General features: G+C 46.8%; 1 protein-coding gene and 1 long non-coding RNA gene across 5 annotated transcripts in view; one reads left to right on the top strand and one right to left on the bottom strand.

Annotated features, from left to right (window-relative positions):
- Positions 1-1,171: 1,171 nt before the first annotated feature.
- On the bottom strand, positions 1,172-15,882 carry HNRNPL (heterogeneous nuclear ribonucleoprotein L). Of its 4 annotated transcripts, none has more exons than XM_077131921.1 (13): positions 13,402-13,702; positions 11,253-11,371; positions 10,467-10,704; positions 10,296-10,381; positions 8,631-8,727; positions 8,473-8,545; positions 5,065-5,136; positions 4,673-4,953; positions 3,533-3,654; positions 3,091-3,292; positions 2,319-2,376; positions 2,114-2,209; positions 1,172-1,544 (listed from the first exon to the last, which is right to left on the bottom strand). In XM_077131921.1, exons 1-13 carry the CDS (start codon positions 13,657-13,659, stop codon positions 1,486-1,488), a joined length of 1,761 nt encoding a protein of 586 aa, XP_076988036.1. In that variant the 5' UTR covers positions 13,660-13,702; the 3' UTR covers positions 1,172-1,485. The 4 variants fall into 4 exon arrangements, with proteins under 4 accessions (XP_076988036.1, XP_076988038.1, XP_076988039.1 ...); XM_077131923.1 differs by lacking the exon at positions 13,402-13,702 and adding an exon at positions 12,934-13,036; XM_077131924.1 differs by lacking the exon at positions 13,402-13,702 and adding an exon at positions 15,789-15,882 and having other exon boundaries at positions 4,673-5,136.
- The window catches only part of LOC143659224 (uncharacterized), a 49,357-nt gene continuing 39,479 nt past the window's right edge, over positions 13,519-23,396 (top strand). Inside the window, exon 1 of the long non-coding RNA XR_013163478.1 lies at positions 13,519-14,213. This is a non-coding gene — a long non-coding RNA (uncharacterized LOC143659224). The remainder of the gene's footprint in view (positions 14,214-23,396) is intronic.

Below are 23,396 nucleotides of genomic sequence, written 5' to 3'. Positions count from 1 at the left end.
TTGCATCACCCCCAAATGCACTATTACATTGTTCAGAAAATGAAAAGATAAATTACAGACTGGGAGAAAATATTTATAAAACACATATCTGTAAGAACTTGTAAATGGAATATATAAATAACTCTTACAACTCAATAAGAAGTAATAAATGTGCAAAAGATTTTAATACTATACCAAATAAGAAATATAAATGGCAAATAAGCACATGAAAGATGTTCAACATTGCTAGCCATTAAGAAAATGCAGATTAGAAACCACAGTGAGGCTCCAGTACACCTGTTAGAATAGTGAAAATTAAGTTGATAATATGAAGTGACGAGGATCAGGAACAGCTGGAACTTTCATATACTGTTTGTGGGAATGCAAAATGGGGCAGCCACTTTGGAAAATAGTTTGGTAATAATTTAAAACAAGCTTTACAAAGTTATATATATATATATTTCACATATGGCCCAGCAATCCCATTTCTAAGCATTTAATCCAAGGTTTAAACAAACTTGTAGTATAGCCATACAATGGAATACCATTGAGCACTCAAAGAAGTAAAATTCATGCTACAACATGGATGAATCGCCATATCAGCGTGCTAAATAAATTAAACTGAGCACAAAGAAAAAAAAAAAACAAACACGTGCTGCAGTACTGGTTGCAGTAGCAATAAAAAGCTGGAAATAATTTGGGATCATGTTAAATAAATTATGGCTCACCTGAACAATGGAATACTCTGCAGGGGGGTGTGTGGTTTGACACTGAACACTACAGCATCAAATGTTTTGTTGGGAAAGAAAGCAGGTGTACTTGGCAGGATTACAGCACCCTCTTTTTCCCTTGAAATTTTTATTTGTTTTTGCATAGGCAGGCACCTGGAATCAAACCCAGGTCTCTAGCATGGCAGGCAAAAACCCTGCCTGCTGAGCCACCGTGGCCAGCCCTGAAATTTTCCATTTTAAACACCATTCATTAGACGATTTTCCAACTAGCCTGGGCTTGTTTAGGCAGGCCTCCTGGATTTTCCTCAAGAGACTGCTCAAATCCAGCATTATTCCTCTTCTCAGGACTGGGCCTGCATCTCCTAAGGGCCTGGGAAACTGGGCAGGGTCAAAGGCTGTGCCTGGTCCTGCCTGTACTTCTTTAGAAAACTAAGTAGGAGGAAGGTAGACACACCATAGACTCTCAGCAGGTGTTGTGTTTATTTTTCAAACAATTTTATTGAAATGTGCCAAGAGTACACAGGCAGCACAAATATATGAACAGGAAAAAAAAATCACTTGTACAATAATCTTTAAAAAGTGAATGTTAATCTTGGGAGATATCAGTTCCCCTCCCCCTCCCGACTTCCAGCATTTCCATTATGGTTAAGCCTCTACTAACCTAGCATTAAAAAAAAGAATACAGAACTTTTGCAAAATAAACAAAAACAAGAATGGCATAAAGGAAAGAAAATTGTTTTCCTGCTCAGATGGAATTCTTCCTAGGCACCTAAAATTAGGAGGCGTGCTGAGCGGTAGAGAAACACAACTTCAGGGTGTAAGGGTATGGACCATCTGCAAAAGAGAAAGATGACAGGTCTGGCTGGGCCCTTTATCTGGAACCCCACTCCCCAGTGTTCCCCTTATTTGTCCTACATCTCCCACTTTCTACAATTCACCTGCAGGAATCTAACCAGTCACTGTTCCATGTGAGACCTGGAAATGAGCTAAATATATCACTCAGGCTTCCCCCTTCTCCCCTTCATATCCAAGGACTTGTCCCCTTCATATCCAAGGACAGCCCCATCAACCAGGTGGGCAAATGTGATCTGCTAGGTACTGCAGTACCCTCTTGATGGATACTACCAGGGCGTTAATAGCAGCTTCTGATACAGAGAACAGGCCAGCTCCCAGGTCTGAGCAATTCCCAAGCTGGCAGTGGGTGGCAGCAAGGAGTCAGGCTGGCCTTCTCATGAGGAACATCACACTGCCTCTCCTGATGACCAGGTCCCACCTGCCTTTGTCAGCAGGAGTGAAGAAATCTCTGGGGCCCTATCTAAATGATAGGACCAGACTACTCTGGCCTGAAGCCAGCTAACCTGTTAGGTACCAGGGGAGTGAGTCCAGGACACACAGATACTTACTTGGGTTTTTCATCTGGTAATGGTTCAGGAAGCCCAATGTCTCCAGGGCATCACTCTTTGACTCCCACTCCAGCAGCCCAGAGGAGCTGCGTTCACCTGATTAGAAAGCAAGAGGAAACAGGCTCAGACTGACCTGGACAGGAACTAGGGCGTCACCCACCTGCAACCAAGGAATGTGGGGAGGAAGCAGAGGCAGCTGACTCACTTTTGCCTGAGAATACTTTCACAGAAGATGGCCGCTTCACTCCCAGTTCATCACAGATCTGCAAAGGAAAAGAAACAGGTTCAGAAACTCAAGGAGTGCCATGTGGGAGAACTCAAGTAGACACATATCCTGCATAGGTGTGTGACTGAATTTTCAGGAGAAAGGGTTTCTAGTTTGTAATCACCTTAGAAATACGATGTCCATGTGACTCAAAGAAAGGCTTATAAACACCACTCTTACTTTATGTTGCCACCTACAGCCAGTGCTTGGGTAAGAGCACTAGGCAAATATTTAAAGAACTGAAGGGTAGTATCTCAGGCCAAATAAGAGCCAAAGTCCAGCTGCCAGTTGGAGTTCCTCCTTAAGCACTCTGAAGCTGTCCTAATGTCCTGGGATCGCAACTCAATTGGGCCTTACCTGCTGATATTATCTAAGAACCCTGAGGCCCTGACCCAGGTATCTTGAGATTGGACTGATCACTAGGTCTGTGAAGAATCTTTTCCAGCAGATAAGAATGCCATCCCAGCTTCCCCCGAAAGCAAAGGATCACGGTGAAATCTACCATTGCTTGACATTTGGTACCATTCTCGTCTTGTCTGGACTGTGAACTGGGATCTCGTGTTGGTCCTGATCCCTGTGCTGTGTCCCCAGGCACTCAGCTCAGGGCCAGGCAGAGCCAGAATTCAATTAAAATTTGTCGAAAGAATAAATATGACCTACTGACATGACTGTGGTGAGGCATTAACAATGTAAAAAGCTTCATGGCACCCACCTCAAAGAAGTTCTCCTCAGTCACCTCCAGGGGGGCATTGAAAAAGTGTAACACATTGCTGGGGTGTTGGATGCGGTTCTTGGCTGCCTGCTCTGGGGTGGAGAACCGATTGTTCCTTGAACCGTTGAAGTCTTTATAACTGCAAGACCCGTCTTCCAGCCCATAAGACTGACCAGGCATAATGGCTGGTTGCTTGGAGACACTGGGAGGAAAGAAAAGGAAGCCCTTTGTCAGACCAAAAATTGTCCCGAGCCCTTGCTGTGGCCCTGTTTCTGACCGTGCCAACCTAGTGGCTCAGGGGAACATTGTCAACAGCTAAGCCAAGGCTGATACTTTCTTCCACTGCCTCAGATAAAGAACATACTTATCTGGGAACACACCCACACCATACCCCATTACTGCCCCATCTCTCCCCAGCCCCTCTCTAATCCTCTTGACTTACCAAACATTCAGTTTCTGCCCGAACATGAAGTTGTTGTTAAGGTGGGTGATGGCCCGGTCTACAGCATAGCCATCAGCCATCTCCACCATGGCAGCCCCTGGCTTGCTTTTCATGAATTTCACCTTGGGGGAGAACAAACAGCAGCCATGGTCACTAGTATTGTCCAGCTGCCAGGAACCTATCTCTTGCTCCTTTCAAATTAACTAGAAATAACTAACTCCTGCTCTGGATCTAGGCTGTCATTCAGAACAAGGAATCATGAGAACAAACAGGCATGTTTGGTCCATAACAAAAGGCTCAACCCAAGTTGGGCAGCAGAGCCCAGGCAGTTTTGTGTAACTGCAGGACAAGACCCATGAGTGGGTCATTTGATGAACAGAAAATGTGCACAGCAAAATAGCTACTTTCAACATTTTGTTTTGTATGCACAGACATACATAACAGAAAGTATTTCTTTATGTGGGTTACATACGAAAATAAATGATAAGTGTAGGTTCTGAAGTTCCCAATACTGCCTCCATATAAAGCCTGTGGGAACCTGTACCAGTACTTCCATGCCTCAACTTCCTTGTCTCAAGGGTTACTGGGAAAATCAAGCAGGATACCACATGTAAAGCACTTTAAACAATGCCTGGTATTTAGGACATGTAAGTTGTTTCAGCTGCTATCATCAAGAGACTAAGCTAGGGGCTGCAAACTCAAAGATTTCAAGGATATAAGCAAAACCCACTTGGCCTCAGGCAGGCAGTGAACGGTCAATACCAGTCAACTATTCCACAAGAATGCAGGAAGGACTACTGCTGCCAAATTATCTGGTTTTCCAGGGGAAATCCTTACACAATGACTTCAAACTCTAATGATAAACTTTTAATCTATTTTAGAAATTGTTATATTCATGAAGGTGTTTAAGCTATACTGTCTTGGCTTTTTAATGTCAGAACTCAAAAACAAATAAAACACCTCAACTGCAGCTTAGTAGCCTGAATTAATAATTACCCACTTTGGCCTGCTTGTTCCTAACCAGGCTCCCACTGGCCTTCTCCCTCTTGGCTGACTGCCAAACAACAAGGCTTGGGGCCTCCCTCAGGGCACAGTTTACTATTTCTACAAGGAAAAGTGGTGGACCTGACAGAAGCTCACCTTCTCCACATTGCCATATAAGCAGAAGACATTGAAGACTCGGTCACAGTTCATCTTAGATTGATCCAAGCCATAGACCATGAGCACAGGGCTGTCGGCGTGGGGGCCATACTCAGGTGGCGGGGGAGGGGGTGGGGGATGACCATATTGAGGGCCATAGCGGCTTGGGCCCCGACGGTGACCCCCCACTGGTGGGCCCATCCGTCTCCCTTCGTAGTGAGGTGGGGGGGGGCCATAGCCCTCATCATGGTAATGGCTGTGGTACCCACCGTGGGGCCCTCCTGGGGGGTGGGAAGGAAAGAGAGGGAGGATGGGTGAGAATTTGCGTGGCGGGCGGCGGGCAGGGGCACATGAGCCACGGGAGTCCATGGAGGAGAACCCCCTGCCCTCACCATATTCTGCGGGGTGATCTCCCAGGAGAGGGGGCTGCCTCTGGCGTTTGTTGGGGTTGCTGCCAGGGTCACCTGTAGATAAAAACAAGAACAGTCAGCACCTAACTAAGAAAAGAGACTGTCTCCCTCCCTCCTCACTAGAGAGGCTAGCCTGAGTCACTGAAGTCCTGTGAGCCTTGCTGCAAAGCCTACCTTTCCTTACAGGGGCTGCTTGCTGGGGCCTCCTTCCTATGACCTGACTGAGGGAAGCCCAAGACTCAAGGCTGGAGCCCACTTTTCCTCCCCTGCCCACACTGAGGGGTGGGTGGGTGGGTGTCTGGTTACCTTTTCCTGTGAAGGACTGATGCCAGGTTCCAAGGCTCTCTCACCTGCCCTGGCCCTGATGGGAAGCTGAGCTCTCGGGGCTTTCTAGGGAACGTCTAACTGCTATGGAAGCCATACATATGGCCCCCCAAATTATGGGGGCTCAAAAGAGCAGTTTTCTAAAGTATGTCCCAATGAAGGGAGAGGAAGATAATATCGAGAAATAACCCAGGGAAGGGCAGTAAGAAATTTTAACTTGGCCTCCCAAACCGCAAAGTTCTAGGGCTCTAGGAAACTTGTCAATCCTGGGCCCAGTGACCCTCCCACCAAGCCACATCTGACCCAAAGAGAGGGACTGTAAGGAGCTGACAAGCAGAGCAACATCAAGAATCAGTTCAAATGAGCAACCATGTACAAGGCATCGACATTCTCACATCCAGACAATGGCGCAGACCCACCTCCCGACACACCAGTGCAGTTCATAACTGCTCCCATTCATTGAGCGCTTGAGTGGCAGACACTAAGCGCCTCACAGACACCACAGCTTTTTAAATTCCTCACAACAACCCTATGAGGTAGGTACTATTTTAGTCCCATTTTACAGGTAAGAAAACTGAGCAGTTAGCTTTTAACTGAGCAGTTTAAAAGACACTTTGGCCCAAGGTCACAAAGCAAGTTAGTGATTGACTCTAATTTGTACCCAGGTCTGGCGGACTCTGAAAAGCCCTAGGCGTTTGAGACCACTGCCCTTTCCTGCCACCCAGCCTGGGTTTTATTTCAACAACCAGTCATTACAAAGATGGAAAAGGGCTACTTACAGCAGAAGTACAGAGTACAATGTCCATTTGTCACAAAAAACAAATCTGTATTTTCTCTTACCATTGGACGCTTCAACAGTGAGTTAGCACAGTTCTGAAAGATGGCGTCCCATCAAACATACACTGCGACCCTGCATCACATGGTTTTACAGTCATAAATACAAGTTACGGTATACATCCGCTACAAATTTTTTTAAGAATTGTTTTTAAAAGTCAATGTTTTGATTTAATCAAAAATGGCTCACAGATGTTCTGTCCTCAGAAGATATCAGAAAAGTGGAAAATAAAGGTGTATGAAGTGGGTAGTGTCCCTCCGTGTTGTCAGCTCCTCATATTTATGTGCTGCAGTGCGGTGCTTCTGGCTGTGTAGCGCTCCATGTGCGTGTCTCCTGGTTATGAAGTGTGCCAGTGGCCCCACTATGCCCGCGCTCTGGCCTTGGGAGCACGCTCGGTTACCCGCCAGCAGGTAACTGTGTGCCTCTGAGTTGTTTGGCTGTCTGGTTTTAGATCTGTTTTGGTTTTTTTGTTGTTGTTGTGGTTTTTTTTTTTTTTTTTTTTGTTTCTGATCTCCAGTTGGTGCAGTTTATGCTGGCAGCCGCTGACTGCGGAAAAAATAAAAATATCGAAACAGAAAAGAAAAAAAGGCCCTCCCCAAACCAAAGGACTTAAAAAAAAAAAACACAAAAAAACACCCATATGGCGAGGAATGGAAGAGGATCCTATTGTCTTGGAGGCCCATGGAATCTACTTCAGTCTATGAAACGTTCTCCGAAAAGAGCGCCGCTGGCTGGCTGGGAGAGCTCTGTTCTCTGTGTTTCCTACTTCTGTGTACATTTTCGGGTTCAAGTTTGCTTGGATTTTGACTTTTTTAATGTTTAATAAAAAAGCAGTGTCTGCTGCCATGTTGCGTCTCTTTCTCTCTTTGTCTCTGTCTGCCTCTGTGCTTGTAGCTGTTCCTTGGAGCGCGGTGTGGTGTTCTTGATGTAGTGAGCTCAAGTCTGCAGCTGTTTCTGGGGACGTGGTGGAGGCTGCATGTTCTGTTCTCTCCAGGAAGAGCTAGTGGTTTTCTACCCTGTGTGTTGGTGAACAATGTGCAGAGGCAGAGCCGCTGAAGTGTGGTTCCTGAGGGGGTGGCGAAGCACAGCCCTCATTCCAGGTTACCTCATCAGCTCTTGTTCTTTGGCCCCTAGCCCTGGGGCGGCCAAAGCTGAGAGGCATCGAAACCAATGCACAGCCAGCCCCTGCCACTAGCCCCTGCCGGTCTGCACATCTTCTACTTATGTTCCTTGGAGAAGAAATGGTTGGTTGCCATGTTTCTGTTAGCAGTCATGTAATGCCATTGCCCGCTCTGGTACATTCATTCGGTCACCAATTTGCCTCTGACATTTGGAGGGGGGCAGCTGGGCCCTCAGGGCCCATCGTGGGGGTCCTGGGGAGAGTCTAGCCACCCTGCCCACTGCTTCCCAGCTGCAAGTGAGAGCAAGACAGGCCTGCCTAGGAATGGGGGCCCCTGGCCACCCAGGGCCTGTCCGATGTCAGCAAGCAGCCTCCTCCCTTGGCCCATGGCTTAGTCCGACGAATCAGACCAAGACAGACAGAGAAATGGATGGTCTCGCTGAGGGGGTGCCGCTCTTTTTCAAAGGCAATCCTCCACCTTTCCCTATCAAAGACAAACCATCTTTGACAGATCCTAGGAAGGGGGTTGTCCATTTGGGCCCTCTGCAGATGTTGAATCCCCTCTGCCAGTGGGCGAGATGTGTCCGCCCTGCTCCAATTCAGGGCATCCCACCTTCACAAGATCAACTTGTTCAAAGGCTCTGCTGTCTTGAGCCCAGGGAGTACCCTTGTCATCTCCCAATCTTTTAGCCCCACAGTCAGACCCCCAACAGCAGAGAGCAAGAGGACCATTCCCAGGCCAGTGAGCATGGAGTCAGTGACCCTAACTAGGCTCCCAGAAGGGAAGCAGCAGATTCCATTTGGGAGCTGCTACTGGTTTGAGTCTCAGTGGCCTTGCTCCCCACATTCTGTTCCAGACCTCTGCCTCAATTTTGCACCCTCAGCCACATCACAGGACTTCAAACAGAAGAGGCCCCTTGTTCATCCTCTCCCACTGGGGTGTGCTTTTCTAAGAGTTAACTGACCGCCCCCCCCCCCCCCCAACAAAGAACCACCCATGTCCACAGGGAGCCCAATGGCATTACATAACCCTGAGCCCAGGTCTATGAAATGCACTAGTCGAGTGAAGTCAAGGCAGGTATGTTTAGAGCAAAGTGGCCATCAGGATTACCTTGTCCACTGAGGTTGGGGTTTGTGTAGTCCCAAGTATCCTGATCATTTTTGAACACATTCAGGCGTGTAGGCTGCAGTGACAAAAAACAAAGTTTGAGATCACCCATGCCCTAGCTCATCTGGAAGTGGAGAGGAGCAGTCACTTTCCAGACTTACCTTCGCATATTCAATCTTCAGAGTACAACATCCAGAATAAATGTCAGCCCCATTGAGCGAGGCCTTGGCCCGCTGGGCACTCTGCACAGAATCAAATGTGAGTCAAGTTAAAGAAAAGTCCTGTCACAAAAGTTCTCTGGGAACAGCTTCAAGTTGTCCCATAAAGAGACCAGGTATACATAAGATACTACAAAGGTTCCAAGCACTAGGGTATACTTTCCAGAAACCTACAACCTCCACGAGTCCCTGGATCAGCTAAGTTCTGAAACCTAGAGGGGCCAACCTTTACAAAACATCAGCTAGTTCCATCTCCTACCCCTTATTATTGACAACCCTTCCAACATGAAAAAGGTGGACTAGGCATAGTCTAAATACCCCTAAAGAGTGCGAAAAAGATCAAAAGTGATGATGGAGTTATACAGCGAAGGATTTAACAAATGAGTACGGGTGCTGAATCAAATCATTATATTGACATTTCTTTCAGTCTCCAATAATCTTAGAGCATCTAAAAGTAATAACCTAAAGTTGTGGAACTGTAACCCCTACCAAAATCTGAAATCTGTTCAACAACTAATTGCTATGCTCTGCTTTGAATTCATTTTTTGCATGTATGCTATTTTTCACAAAAAAAGTGACAATAAAAATATATGTATTTCTTCTAGCCTCCAATGTTCTAGAGCAACTAGGAAAAAAAATCTGAGATAATGGTATAGTAGCCCATGACGAACTCTGGGATTTGTCCTGTAACTTGTTAAAGAGTGCTCTGAAAACTACTGCTTTCTTTCTTTGCTTTCCATTGTACTATACAATAAAAAGTTAAAAGAAAAAAAAAGAGAGACCAAGTAAAGGTAGTATCCCACACTGTGGAATACAAGGGGAATCTATGGGTTATATCACCACCCACAGCCACCACTGTTGGGGGAAAGACCACAAGTCTGGACTTACTGGAGTGCTGCCCCTAGGTGAGAAACCATTGGCCAAAGTTCTTCACCTATACGCCCATCCCATCCCACTGACCCAGAGGTGCTGCTGGCAGACAACTTCCTCAGCCACCAACTCCAGGCCAAGCCATCTTCTTAGAACTCACTCCCTTTCACTGCTGCTACCTGACAAAACTGAAAAATCTCAGTGAAACATCAATCAAATTATGACTCTGCTGAAAAGCCTGCCAGAGACTTCTACAACCCCAAGGCAAGGTTCACACCATTGTCTAGAATGCCTTATTACCATCTTCCAATGTTTATCACAAACCCCTCTGCCGAGTCAGCTATTTTTCAGCCCCCGAATCTAGTTTCTCCAACACTAAGCTCCTTCCCTTCAGATCTTAAGGCTGTTCACTCTTTGAATACCAACTCCTGCGTATTCCTAGAAATAGGACTTCACTCCTCAGACACCTTTCCAGATTCCTTTAGATTCCTTTCCCCTTGTAGCTCACAGCACTCTGCTCTTTCCCTTCACAACACTTTTAAGATCTGCAATTTCATTATATATGCCTGATTACTTGTTTTTTTTTTTAAATTGTTTCTCCCATCAGACCATGGGGCTTCGTGAAGGCATCTGGAACATAAGCATTCAACAGGGTAGATGCTGGTTGAAAATAACGGACCCCCGATGATCCAGTAAGAACTCCCACTCCAAGAGCACCCATTTCTCAGCAAAGGATATTCCACCATGGCCTGGACTCCATTCTTCCGGAATATGACAATTCTCTGGACAGGGCCACAAGGGTTACAGATAGTGTAAAGAACATCCTGTAAAAGCAAAGACAAATCAGTCTTCCCAAGAAGGAAGGGGATCCCACAAAGGCAGCCCAAAGGAAGATCTGCTGGTACATACCGTGGTAATGGAATAAATGGGGTTCAGGATGGTAAAGAGAAGCACACTGTTGACGCCCCGAGAGTCATCTGAGTCCCCGGGGCGGGAGATCTTCTGGCTGGTAGAGTAATTGACAAAAGCTGGGTGACCGGCAATGTAGATTTGGTTATCAGCTGCGTAGTTCACTGCGTTGCATGCCCCCAACACATCTTCAAACTCCACCAGTGCCTGTCTCTTTTTAGGCATTACCACCACATAGCTGGCAAAAAGAAAACAGATTTCAATCTTCTCTAGAGGATGCAGACAAGAGCAGGGGGATGTCTGGACTCCTCTGTATACTGTCATGGTTTCCTGACCCAATGCCCCATGCCACAAACGGCACAACAGGCAACAGAGGTGTAGCTTAATCATTGCCTCCTCTGGGAAGGGAAGCTTTCCTGAGCCCTCCTTACTTGAGATGTTCATAGACTCTTGAGGTTTTCCTACCACAGCACTCATCACTCCAAGTATCTCATTGGGATTCAGGACAGTTTTGCCTACCACTGCATTCTGGGAACCATACACATGTTAGATAAATACTAAACACTCAATGAGTGAAAGAATGTTTACTAGAAATGGCAGAGTTGGAGGAAAAAGGCCAGAAAAAAGGCCATGGAACTTGCTGCAACCTGACCCAATGTCCAACACCAACTGGAACACTAGGACTTAGCCAGGACTGCCAACCAGAATGGCCAGATTACTACTTCCAATGAGAAACCAAGAATCAACTTGTCTGGAGACCTTATCCTCAGCCTCTGAGCCCAGTACCTGATGGGTCCAAACTCCTGCAAGGCCTCCACAAGATCAGCTTCCACCACACCGTCAATCAGGCCCCTGATGTGGACAACTGGGGAAGCAGGGGTTTTGTGTGGGTCATCGTAGTTCTCCTGAGCAAAGGAAGCAGAAACAAGGTCTTCATTTTCTGCCTAACAAAACAGTGCTCAACTGGCCTCCATCCTACTGGGGACCCAGTTAAAATTAGAAAGGTAGGTGTCACCCAGGAAGGACATAAAAGACAGATGGCAAGGGATAGCAATATAAGAACAAAAGGATTCTGGGCTGGCAGAGTAGAGGTCCCAAGCAGGAGTCTGTGGCCACTTGCCCCCAGACTCCTATTGCAGCTTCTGAGTCAGGTAGAATGGAGGCCCAGACAAGTCCCAAATAATACATTCATCCAGGGGCCTGCCCCTCTTCCTAATGCTGTCAATGAAGAAAACGTGGGAAAAGATTAGCTTGGACAAGGGACACCACCAGCAGGAAGGACTCAGCAAATAGCTGCTTGCTACAGTCTGAATGAGGACTTTCCCTTTATATCACCTTAGCTTCTTTGCATTTTCTCTAGATGACCAAGCTGCTACCTTTATCACCCACCAAGCATTACTGGTCTCTACCCTCAGCTCTAGTCAAGGTAAACCAACATATGCCTCAGAAGTTGTGGCTGCCAGGCCAGTCTTGGCCCCTTCTAGCCTTTTATTACCGCTCACCCATAAGATCTGCTCCAAAAAATACTGACTAGGCCAGACTAAGGAAAACAGGGTGAGGAAGTCTTTCAGAAAAAAGAGAAACTTCCAACCCGTACCACTAAAAAGCAAGAAAACCCCCTTTCCAGGGGAATTATCTTCCCAGGAGCAGAAAGCAGCCCTGTCAGAAGGAAAGTCAGTAGTTTTCTCCTTCATCTCTCCTGCGCTCTTGCCTAACCTGTCAGAGCCATCAGGCAGAGGAAACCTAAGGAACAGAGACAGAATTAGATCCTATTTCAGGAATGAACCACACAAACCACAGGAGGCACACCTGCCTGATGTACTAGCTCAGTGGTTTGGAGGTCTACAGTTCTGAGTTCTAACTAGATCCCTGCCCCTTTCTAGCTATATGACCTAACCCCCCTTCCTCTGCAGTAAATGGGGACTCCTTACCTCATAGAGGAGTTTTTAAGAATTCAACCAAGACGTCTTCAAAATATATAAACAAAGACTGCTGTGGACTGAAATGCCAGTCAGTAAACGGAAGCTATGGTTTACTATAGCTAAACCCTGGGAAAACCAGAAAGCAGCTGAACAGGAGATTCTAAGAACTTGGAGGGAGGAAGACTGCAACTAAAGAAACTGAATCCCTTCCACCAAACCCACCCCCAAAGAACATTCTGGTTTATCAAGTCTACCAAGATTAGTTTTTTCTTTCTAAATTTCTCTTGTGGCAACATATATACACAATGTTTCCCACTGTAACCATTTCAAAATACTCAAATCGGCCTGAACCCAGTTTCTGACCCTAGGGTACCCGCAGTTAAGCCTGGCTTCGGGAAGGTCCCTGAATCTCATAAAATTATAAACAACGGTTAAAAAGACCATTGGTACGTCTTTCTTCCCACTTTCACTGCCCACAAAACTAGGAATCGTCGTCTGTTTCACTGCTTAGGAATACCTTCAAATAAATCAATTTCTGTACTCACACATGTGACAATATAAAGATTAAATCATGACCGGAAGGAACGCTTCATTCACGCGCCGACCAGGCCACCACCCATCCTTAACCGCCCACGAGGTCCCCCCCCAACTGCCCACGAGGCTTAGAGAGAGAACTGCGCCTGCGCAAGAGGGCCAGAGAAAATGATTTTAAAAAAAAACGCCCCGCCACATGCCCGGCCCCAACGCCAGCCCGCGGCGCCTGCGCAGTGCGCCAACTGCAGAGCAAGCTGCCTCCTCCGCACCCCCCTCCACGCTCAGGGTTGCGCGCACGCGCAAATGTCTGTCCTCGCGCCAACTCTGCCGTTTGCCCAATGCCTGCCCCTCCCCCACCTCGTCAACGGCGCGAGGGCCTGGGCGCGTGCGCAGACGACTCCCCCCAAAATGAATACCCCCAAAGTGGGAAATTTTCTCTCCCCTCGTCGGCGACCCCGGCCCTTGGGCCCTGGCCTCACCCCGCCGCCGCCGCCCGCTGCCCCAGCTCCTCCACCGCCGCCGCCTCCGTGCTGGTCGCCGGCGTTGTCAGTCTTCAGCCGCTTAGGGGCCCGACCGCCCTCACTGCCGCCGCCGTAGTAGCGGCCACCGCCGCCTCCGCCGCCCGCCGCCGCCATCTTCACCATCGCTCCCGCCCGCCGCCGCTGCTCCTCCGGCTGCTGCCTCTGCTCCAGTCGCCGCCGCCGCTTCTCCGCCCGGGGCAGCAGCCTCCGCGACATGGCGGCACAGAACCCGCCTCCCCCCGCCTCTCATTGGGGGAGGGACATGCCCGTCACACGCCGCCCCCACCCGATAGGGGGAGCCAGTGGTCCCGCCGCGGGGGGAGGGGAAGCAGCCCCACGCTTTGCGCGCCTATTGGGTACTCCCCACGCCGTTCTGCAGTAGGGCCCGCCCCCGTTTGTCTGGGACACTCCTTATAGGTGAGAGCTTTCTGCCAGTCGTTTCGCCGATCCCGCCGCCTTAAAATAAACTCGAATTTGATAGGTTAAATTTCTAGCACTAGGCCATCTAGGGCTGGCCTTTCTAAGAGCACCTGATAGGCACGCCGCTCTCCTCCCTGAGAAGCTCCGCCTTCTTCCAACTTTCATTGGGTTGCTGGCTAATCCATCAAACCGAAACTTTTAGCATCCAGTACCATGGACTACCTTTCTGCGCCACTCCACAAGGAGATAAGAAAGCTCCTCCCTTTTGCCTCTTTCTATTGGTTACTGTGAATGCTCATCTTCTGTGTCTCTACTCGATTGGCCAATGGAGAATGGAGCGTCCCTAGACGGTAAGGATTACTAATGGCTTCTGATTGAGTGAAAACGGGGAGTCCCCCAGACGGGTAGGCGGTCCTTGGCAAAGTGTAGGAAAAGCTAGGGAGCGAAAATGCTTTTAGGCGCCTCCGGAGTTACGGCCGCCCTCTAGGGGACCAAGGCCTGGAGTACCGGACTATTCATTGAGTATCTGCCGTGTGCAGGGCCGGGAGACTGGAATGGTGCGGAGACACAACTCCCGGGGTCGCTCTGTGTGCATCACTGCTACACTCTCTCCACCTCTGTCCTTCACAGTGCCGGAAGAATTCTTTTGACTCTCTCCCACAGTCTAAAGCCATTCACTGTTGCCGAATGTTTTCGGACCCTGTCCAGTTCGTCCACCTCTAAATTCAGCCCCAGTAACTCCTACCAGTTGGCAGAAGAGAAAGGATGTTTACTCGTGCCGACTTTTCCACCGGGAACACTCTTCCCACCACCTCTCCTGTCGTAACTAAGAGATAATTCCTTTCGTCCCTGCGGTCTCTGTTCGCGGGCCCTTCCTCTGAAAAACTTCCTTGCGCCCGACAGTTCGCATCTCCGGGCTTCCTCCATGGTCACCCCTGATTAGACCACTCTGAAGGATGGTTTTTCACGTGACTGCCCTGACCATTAACGGATCATCACTGTCCCTTAATCTGCAAGACCTGTGTGGGCAAGGGTAGGGGCGCCTGCCTTAACTTTATGTGAGTGTGACCCTGACGCAGTGCCGACGCGCCGCAAAGGCAGGGGTCGTTATTGTGGTCTAAGTGCCGGCTAGGGGGCCGGGCCAGCCGGAGAGGCTGGCAGAGAATGCCCCCTCAAGAGTCATTAGAGCCCAACGAGGCCGAACAGCCGCACCCTGGGGGTGTGCGGCCGCCCCAGTTCCCGCTGGAGGAGGGGTGCGGAGGTGGACCTAACACCCCAATCCTAAGTGCTGCCTGCTGGGGGGACACTGCATGTAGGAAGTCCTGGGAAAGGCAGGGGACGCCCCGATTTCGCTGGTTCGTAAGGGAATTCCCGTAATCGGGATCCTCGTGGAAACTATTTTGAAACCCGGTCCATGGCACAGATAAAAGCGGGACAGGCCTGTTGGGTCTGCGGGTGTACGGAGATTTGAACGTTGAGGGAGGCAGACCAGATCTCATCAACTCCCAACCCGACTAGGAGGACCCGCACAAGGCCGCCTCTACAGAAATGGGGGGCGACGTGACGTCGCAAACACGTGATTCGCGTGCTGGCCGGAAGGCGGGGCTGGGCCCCCCGAAGGGCGGGGTCGCGAGGTCCCGACGTCAGCGGAATGCGGCGTGGGGAGGGGGGAAGCGGCCCCTCCCCTCCCCGCCCCCGCGCCCGGCCCGGACGCCCCTAGTGCCCGCAATCTCTCGCGCTCCACCTCCCCGGCGGGCCCGCGCGCTTCCACCGCGGGTGACCCCGCGGCCCCGCCATCTGCACCCCGCGCTCCTGGCCTCCGCCCCTCCCCCACCTCCTCGCTCGGGCGGTGGCTCCGAGTCGCGGGCGGCGCCTCCCCGGGATCCCCCCGCATCCCTCCCCGACCCCTCGCCCCCAGCCCCTACCAGCTCGGCGGCGAGCCTGGCCGGCCGTCCCGGGATCAAAAAGGGAGCAGACGCTGGGAAGTTTTGGGGGAGGGAGGGGCAGGCCTTAAAGGGACCACGACCTCTTTTTAGCCCGCGCGCGAAAACTGTGTGCGGGGGGAGGGGAGTGGTGAAGACCAAAAGTTGCTCGGCGATTGCATGGAGACACCCACTCTAGGAAGGAATGAGAGGGCCGATGAGCTGTTGCGTTCGTTCTCCCCGTTTTATTCTCGCTTCAAACCCATCATCTCCCACCCCGCATCGCAGGTTAAAAGCAATGTCAGAACTTGTTTGGTATTCACGCGTACATTCCTCCGAATCAGCCAAGTGTCTTGTTGGCGCAAATGTTAGGATGTAGTGTAGGTGGGGACACTGGGGCTCAAGGGACTCGAGCCAATAACTCAAGGTCCCACAGCCGCTTGTAAATGGGGAATTGTCTGACGTTAAAGCAGACGCAGTGCCTCTTAGGGGTAAGGTTATGAGGGTGGCAGTGTAGAATGGAGGTTCAAGGACAGCGCTTGAAGTTGGTCTGCCCGAGTTCAAATGTGGAGTATACCCTTAATAGCTCTGTGGCCTTGAGACAGTGGTTTAGTCTTTCTGGGCCTCTTCCCTCGCCCGAAAGAGGGATGGTGATGGCATTTACCTGAGGGTTGTTCTGAAGAGTGCGCAGAATTCCTGGAGACAGGAGGCCGGTACCCATTCCAGATGAGCTCAGAGAGAGGAAAGGCCAAAGTCACCACCTATGAAAGAGCAAGTGGTTTGCCTCCTCAACGCCCGGGTAGCCATGGAGTGTTATTTATGCCTACCTGTTTCCACTTGTTCCAGACTTGCACCCAGTGTTCCTTTCTGTCTCGGGGCCATTGTGTTGGCTGTTCCCACTTCCTAGAAGGCTCTTACCTCAGATTTTTGCTCCTTGGCTCAAATGTCACCTCCAGACCACCTCAACCCAGTTAGCACCCATAGACCTTTGTAATCATAGCTCCTCTTTTATCTCCCTCTCTGGTCTTATTGCTGTGTGAAAATACCTAGTTTATTTAAGTTTGTCTTCTCAGTAGAATCTGGGCTCATTTGGGACTGGAGGTGGGCCTGCCCTATGGTCGTTTGTTCTACTGATGTACATTATTTGGGGCACTTTGGATAAAATGGTGATTGCTAAAAATCCTTCCCCCCCTCGAGATGATATTTTACATGGATAATAAGCAAGATAAGCAAAATATGAGAAGATGGGGAGTGTATGAAGACAGTTTGCTTTGCTTGAAAGTCAAGGGAGGATTGACTGAGAATGTGGCCTTGAATAAAGATTTAAAGGAGTGGAAGAAGAGAGCCATGTGGATATTAGGGGGAAGAACATTCTAAGCCCAGGAAACAGTCACTGCTATGTCCCTGAGGCACAAATGTTCCTGGTGTGTTCCAGAAATAGCCAGGAGGCCTTTGTGGGTGGAACAGAGTGAGCCAGGGAGCAAGCCCTGAGAGAGAAGATCAGAAAGGTGAGGCCTTGAAGGCCAGGAGGAGAGTTCAGGGTAGAGGAGGGCTCTGATCTGACTCAGTTGTTCATCGAGTCCCTGTGACTGCACGTAGGGACAGACTGCGAGGAAGAACAACAGTGAGGGGGCTGCTTCCACAGAACAGGTGCGAGAAGAGACCGGATAGGACCAGGGTGGAGGCCATGGAAGCAGGTTGAGGTGGGCAGGTTCCAGATTCTGTTTTGAAAGTAGAACCCTCAGGATGGGTTAAAATTCCCCATGAGGCAGAACCTTTTCTCCACAATGAGCTGCTGCATTTTTTTTTTTTTTTTTTTTTACAATATTCTGCTTTATTTATAGGCATATGGAAGAATATGCAGCAAAGACAATAGTTATTTCTGGTTGAAATTAGGGTCTTTTTTTGTTTTATTTTTCTTTATCTGCATTCTGTACAATGAATTTACATTATAAAAAATAAGCGTGCCATTTTAAAACAAACAAAAAAATCCAGGCACTCAATGAGTTTACAGAACTTAAACAAGATAAATAAGAAAATATATACATGTACTATGTTATTAAGTGGTAAGTACTGCGTTGGTTTGGAAGTACATACCCCAGAAAATCCATGTTTTTTAATCTGGATTCAGTCTTGAAGGAGCAGATGTTTCTTTTAATCCTGATTCAATATTGTAGGTTGGAATCTTTTGGTCAGATTTTCTCCAGGGAGATGTGACACACCCAATTGTGGGTATTAACTGATTAGATGGAGATGTGACTTCACCCATTCCAGATGGGTCTTGATTAGTTTACTGGAATCCATTAAAAGAGGAAACATTTTATTTTATTTTATTTTTTAAAATACAAAAAAACTCCCAAATAAACACAAATATTCCTATTTTGATCATTGCGTTCTACATATATAATCAGTAATTCACAATATCATCACATAGTTTCATATTCATCATCATGATCATTTCTTGGAACATTTGCATCTATTCAGAAAAAGAAATAAAAAGACAACAGAAAAAAAAATTACACATACCATACCCCTTACCCCTCCCTTTCATTGATAACTATCATTTCAAACTAAATTTATTTTAACATTTGTTCCCCCTATTATTTATTTATTTATTTATCTGTAGATTTTATTGAGATATTCTCACACACCATCTATTTCATCCAAAGTTTACAATCAGAATCTCACAGCATCATCACTTAGTTGTGTAATCATCATTACACTCAATTTTAGTCAATTTTCATTGCTCTAAAGAGAAAAATAATAGACACACAAAAAAGGAAAACCCAAAATACCCCATATCCCTTATCTTATGGCTGAATAATAATCCATTGTGTGGACTCTTTTTGAGGTAGTAATAAAATGGAAATAACCGACATGATCCACAATAGAGGGCTTATTAAAGAAATGACTGCCTATCCAGTGGATGGAATACTACACAGCCATTAAAAAGGAATGAGGCCACCCTCTAATTTATCATTCTCAGAGTATGGTCCAGCAGTAGCAGCAGCACCTGGGAACTTGTAAGAAGTTCAGATTCTTGGGCTCCATTGCAGACCTCGTGAATCACTCACTGTACAGGGGTATTGGTTCTCTTTTTATCTGTACTTACTTGAATGCCTGAAATAGTTCATTTAAAAGCAGGGGTCATGAAATATAGACTGTCAGCTTTATATCAATGTTAAATTGTTTGATATCTGCACTTAAGGTGGTGACATAAATTAATCTCCTTTGTCTTAGGAAATGTATGTGGATGTATTAAGTGTTCAAGGAGCAGGATGCATACAACTGTTTTGATTTGCTAAAGCTGCCAGGATGCCATAGAGCAGAAATGGGTTGGCTTTTACAATGAGGAGTTATTAGTTTTCAAATTTATAGTTCTGAGGCCACGAAAATATCCCAGTTAAGGCATCAACAGGACAATACCTTCTCGGAAGAAAAGCCACTGGCATCTGGGGTTCTTCTGTCAGACAGCAAAGCACATGGCCAGCATCTGCTGGTCCTTTGCTCCCAGGTTTCGTTGCTTTTGGCTCCTGTTCTCTCTAAGCTGCCTCTCTCTCTTTTTTTTAATTAATTAAAAAAATTAACAACAAACAAAAAATATTAACATATCATTCTATTCTACATATATAATCAGTAATTCTTAATATCACATAGTTGCATATTCATCATTTGTTAGAACATTTGCATTGATTTAGAAAAGGAAATAAAAAGACAACAAAAAAGAAATAAAATGATAACAGAAAAAAAAGATTATACATACCATACCCCTTACCCCTCGCTTTCATCTATCACTAGCATTTCAAATTAAATTTATTTTAACATTTGTTCCCCCTATTATTTATTTTTATTCCATATATTCTACTCGTCTGTTGATATAGTAGCTGCTGCATTTTTAAGGAGAATCCCTTCACATTCTGTTTGGATGTGGGCCTTTCCAGTGGCCTCCCAGGACAAGTCGTCCACACCAGTGACCCTGGGGTCCAGCTCCTCTGGTCTGCACCTTTTTTTTTTTGTTAATGCTAAGATTTTTCTTTTCATCTAAAAAATTTTTTAATTAACACCTGAATATGGTGCCCACATCAAATGATATCACATAGTTTACAGTTAACAATTTCCCTCCCAACCTGACTCCTGGGGATGAGCCGGAACCTGGCATCAAGGGATTGAGAAAGCCTCTTGACCAAAAAGGGAAAGAGAGAAATGAGACAAAATAAAGTATCAGTGGCTGAGAGATTTCAAACTGAGTCGCGAGGTTATCCTGGAGGTTATTCTTACACATTACATAGATATCCCTTTTTAGTTTTTGGTGTATTGAAGTGGCTAGAGGGAAGTGCCTGAAACTTGAACTATATTCCATTAACCTTGATTATTGAAGAAAATTGTGTAACTATATAGCTTTTATAGTGTGACCATGTGGTTGTGAAAACCTTGTGGCTGATACTCCCTTTAATCCAGGATATGGACAGATGAGTAAAAAAGAAAAAAAAAGAAAAAGGACAAAATAAATAAATAATAGGGGGCAGAGGAAGGGGTATAAAATTGGGTAGATTGTAGTATTAGTGGTCAGTATGAGGGCGATTATAAGGGGTATAGATATGTATTTTTTTTTCTTTTTTTATTTTTGTGGAGTGATGCAAATGTTCTTAAAATGATCATGGTGATGAATACACAAATGTGATGATATTGAGAGCCTTTCCACAGTCTCCCTTCCTCCTCGTCCCCATTCCCCTCCCAGAAAGTAATCATTGCTGCTAATTTCTTGAGTGTCTCATTCTTTTTCTCTTAAAAAATTTAATAACAAACTTTATACATATGCCACAGTATTTTTTAAAAATTATCATAAATACCAAATATTCACCACCCAACTTAACAAATAAAACACTGGCAGCTCTTTTGAAACCCTCTCCATGTCCCTCTTGAATTGCATGACCATCTCTGCTCTTGGATATAACAACAGTACTGAATTGTGTCTTTTAATATAATAATATCCTTGCTTTTCTTTTTGGTTATCTGTATCCTTGAACAAGGTATTGCATCATTTTCTTGTTTGGGATCCTAATAAAATTGAATCATAGCATCTGTATTGTGTTTTTTTGAGATTCCTCTGTGATGGCAAGAACATCTCTAGTTCACTCATCTTCACTGCTGTTTAATAATCCAATGTACGGATGTACCACAGTTTATCCATTCTGTTGATGGTGGACATTTGGGCTCCTAATCATTTGGTAATAAGAAAAAATGCTGCTTTGCCCATTCCTAGTGATGTCTGCTTGTGCACATGTGTGAAGGGTTCCAGGCACATACGTGTGAGTGGAATTGCTGAGTTGTGTGCACATCTTCAACACCACTGGGGAATGCCAAGTGGTTGTCCAAACTATCTGCATATATCTTCCCACCAGCATTGTATAAGAGGGCCTCATTTTTAAAATGTCAGTAGTTTCCTATCGAATGGATGTTCCATACCCAAAGCAGGAAGAGAGGGTGGCTCCTCTGAATCCTCCTTAAAAAGCTCCCAGTGATTGGCTTAAGCATCAGTCATTGCAGAAGGCATGCCCCTTGGCTGATTACAAGTGGAATCAGCTGTGGATGCAGCCAACGTGATAATGATTTAATTCTACGAAACGTCCTCATGGAAACAGACAGGCCAGCGCTTGCCCAACCATACATACAGGTACCACCATTTGGCCAAGTTGACACATGAACCTTACTATGACAGTCCATCCCTTGTCAACCTGGCAGCTATACACATCACCCTAAACCATAGTTAATTTCTAAATAAAAAACAATAAAACACACATTTTTTTCTTTCACCTAACAATACTCAACTGCCCTGCATATAACTGGAAACACATTAAATCTCTCCAGAACAGGGTGCAAGTCCCTGGGTAATATTCATTCTTAAACTTGATTCTTACAACTTAAATAGTATAACATGAACAAAACAGCACTACTGTCCTCATTTCTGTAACTGATCACATGGTCATAGTTCATATTTATCGCTCCCTTCTTCCACTACCCATTCCATGTTCCCTTTACCCTCAGAAAGCACTTAGGCTAGCCGTGATTCTTTGCCTGGTGGAGTGACCCAAACCTACATTCCTGAAGTTTCAGAGCCATTGGTAGTCCTGCCGGGACTAGGTTGTTGCAGTTTTCCATTGATTTTAATCATAGGGCGATTTTAATCATAGGGCATGGTAGTACTAAAAGACACCCTAGGGGATCTCCTATTTTCCAGGAAAACTCTTCTTTACCTCCATTGTGTAGTTGTAGTCCTATTTCTTCCTGATAGTCAGGGTCAATCACCCCAGCCAATAATGTTTTCCCGTTCTTGGCTTGTTGATCCAGGGGCATGAGTAGCCCAAAGTGACCAAGTGGCAGTCTTAGATTCCAGTTCAATGGAATCATTGTTGTTTCTCCTGGTGGAAGCACTCCCCCTTTTGGAATTAAAACCTGTAGACCGGCAGGTCAGGGTCGCAGGGACAGGAAACGAAAATTTTCCTAGTAGATCACGAAGGGTAATAGCAAGTGGGGCCAAATATTTCCACCCCTTGGTTCCTGGACCCATAGATCCTGGCTGTGGGAGAAACAGCACCATACAGCGGAAGCTGATTCAGAGCATACACAGTTTTCTGGAGAATATTACCCCAGCCCTTCAAGGTATTGCAACCTAGTTGGCACCGTAATTGAGTTTTAAAAAGGCCATTGCACAATTCTATCAATCCAGCTGCTTCTGGATGATGGGGAACATGGTAAGACCAGAGAATTCCATGAGCATGTGCCCATTCCCGCACTTCATTTACTGTGAAGTGTGTTCCCTGATCAGAAGCAATGCTGTATGGAATACCATGATGATGGATAAGGCATTCTGTAAGCCCATGGATGGTAGTTTTGGCAGAAGCATTGCGTGCAGGGAAAGCAAACCCATATCTAGTGTATGTGTCTATTCCAGTTAGAACAAATCGCTGCCCCTCCTTGAAGGGAGGGATCCAATGTAATGAACCTGCCCCCATGTAGCTGGCTGGTCACTTCAGGGAATGGTGCCATATTGGGGGCTGAGTGTGGATCTCTGCTGCTGGTAGATTGGGTACTCACCAGTGGTTGTAGCCAGGTCAGCCTGGGTGAGTGGAAGTCCATGTTGCTGAGCCCATGCATAACCTCCATCCCTACCACCATGACCACTTTGTTCATGAGCCCATTGGGCAATAACAGGAGTTGCTGGGGAAAGAGGCTGACTGGTATCCACAGAACGGGTCATCTTATCCATTTGATTATTAAAACCTTCCTCTGCTGAAGTCACCCTCTGGTTCACATTCACATGGGACACAAATATCTTCATGTTTTTAGCCCACTCAGAAAGGTCTATCCACATACCTCTTCCCCAGACCTCTTTGTCACCAATTTTCCAAGTCCCTGACTTTCCAGCCAAACCGTTAGCAACAGCCCATGAGTCGGTATACAAATGCACCTCTGGCCAGTTCTCCTTCCAAGCAAAATGAACAACCAGGTGCACTGCTCGAAGTTCTGCCCCCTGGGAGGATTTCATTGTCCTTCAAGGACACCCTAGAAAGGGGTTGTAGTGCTGCAGCTGTCCACTTTCCGGTGGTACCT

This window comes from Tamandua tetradactyla, chromosome 16 (genome assembly GCF_023851605.1).
Source record: "Tamandua tetradactyla isolate mTamTet1 chromosome 16, mTamTet1.pri, whole genome shotgun sequence".
Taxonomy (NCBI): domain Eukaryota; kingdom Metazoa; phylum Chordata; class Mammalia; order Pilosa; family Myrmecophagidae; genus Tamandua; species Tamandua tetradactyla.
The sequence above is the reverse complement of the archived record's forward strand: the minus strand, read 5'-3'. Positions and strand labels throughout refer to the sequence as shown.

Coding starts and splice junctions, on each gene's coding strand:
- HNRNPL (XM_077131920.1), bottom strand. CDS start 13,659: ATGTCGCGGAGGCTGCTGCCCCGGGCGGAGAAGCGGCGGCGGCGACTG. Junction 8,728..10,295: donor GGAGTCCAGGCCATGGTGGA/ATATCCTTTGCT, acceptor AACTTGACTCAC/ATTTGATTCTGTGCAGAGTG. Junction 3,293..3,532: donor GGGCAGAAACTGAATGTTTG/GTAAGTCAAGAG, acceptor CTTTCCTCCCAG/TGTCTCCAAGCAACCAGCCA.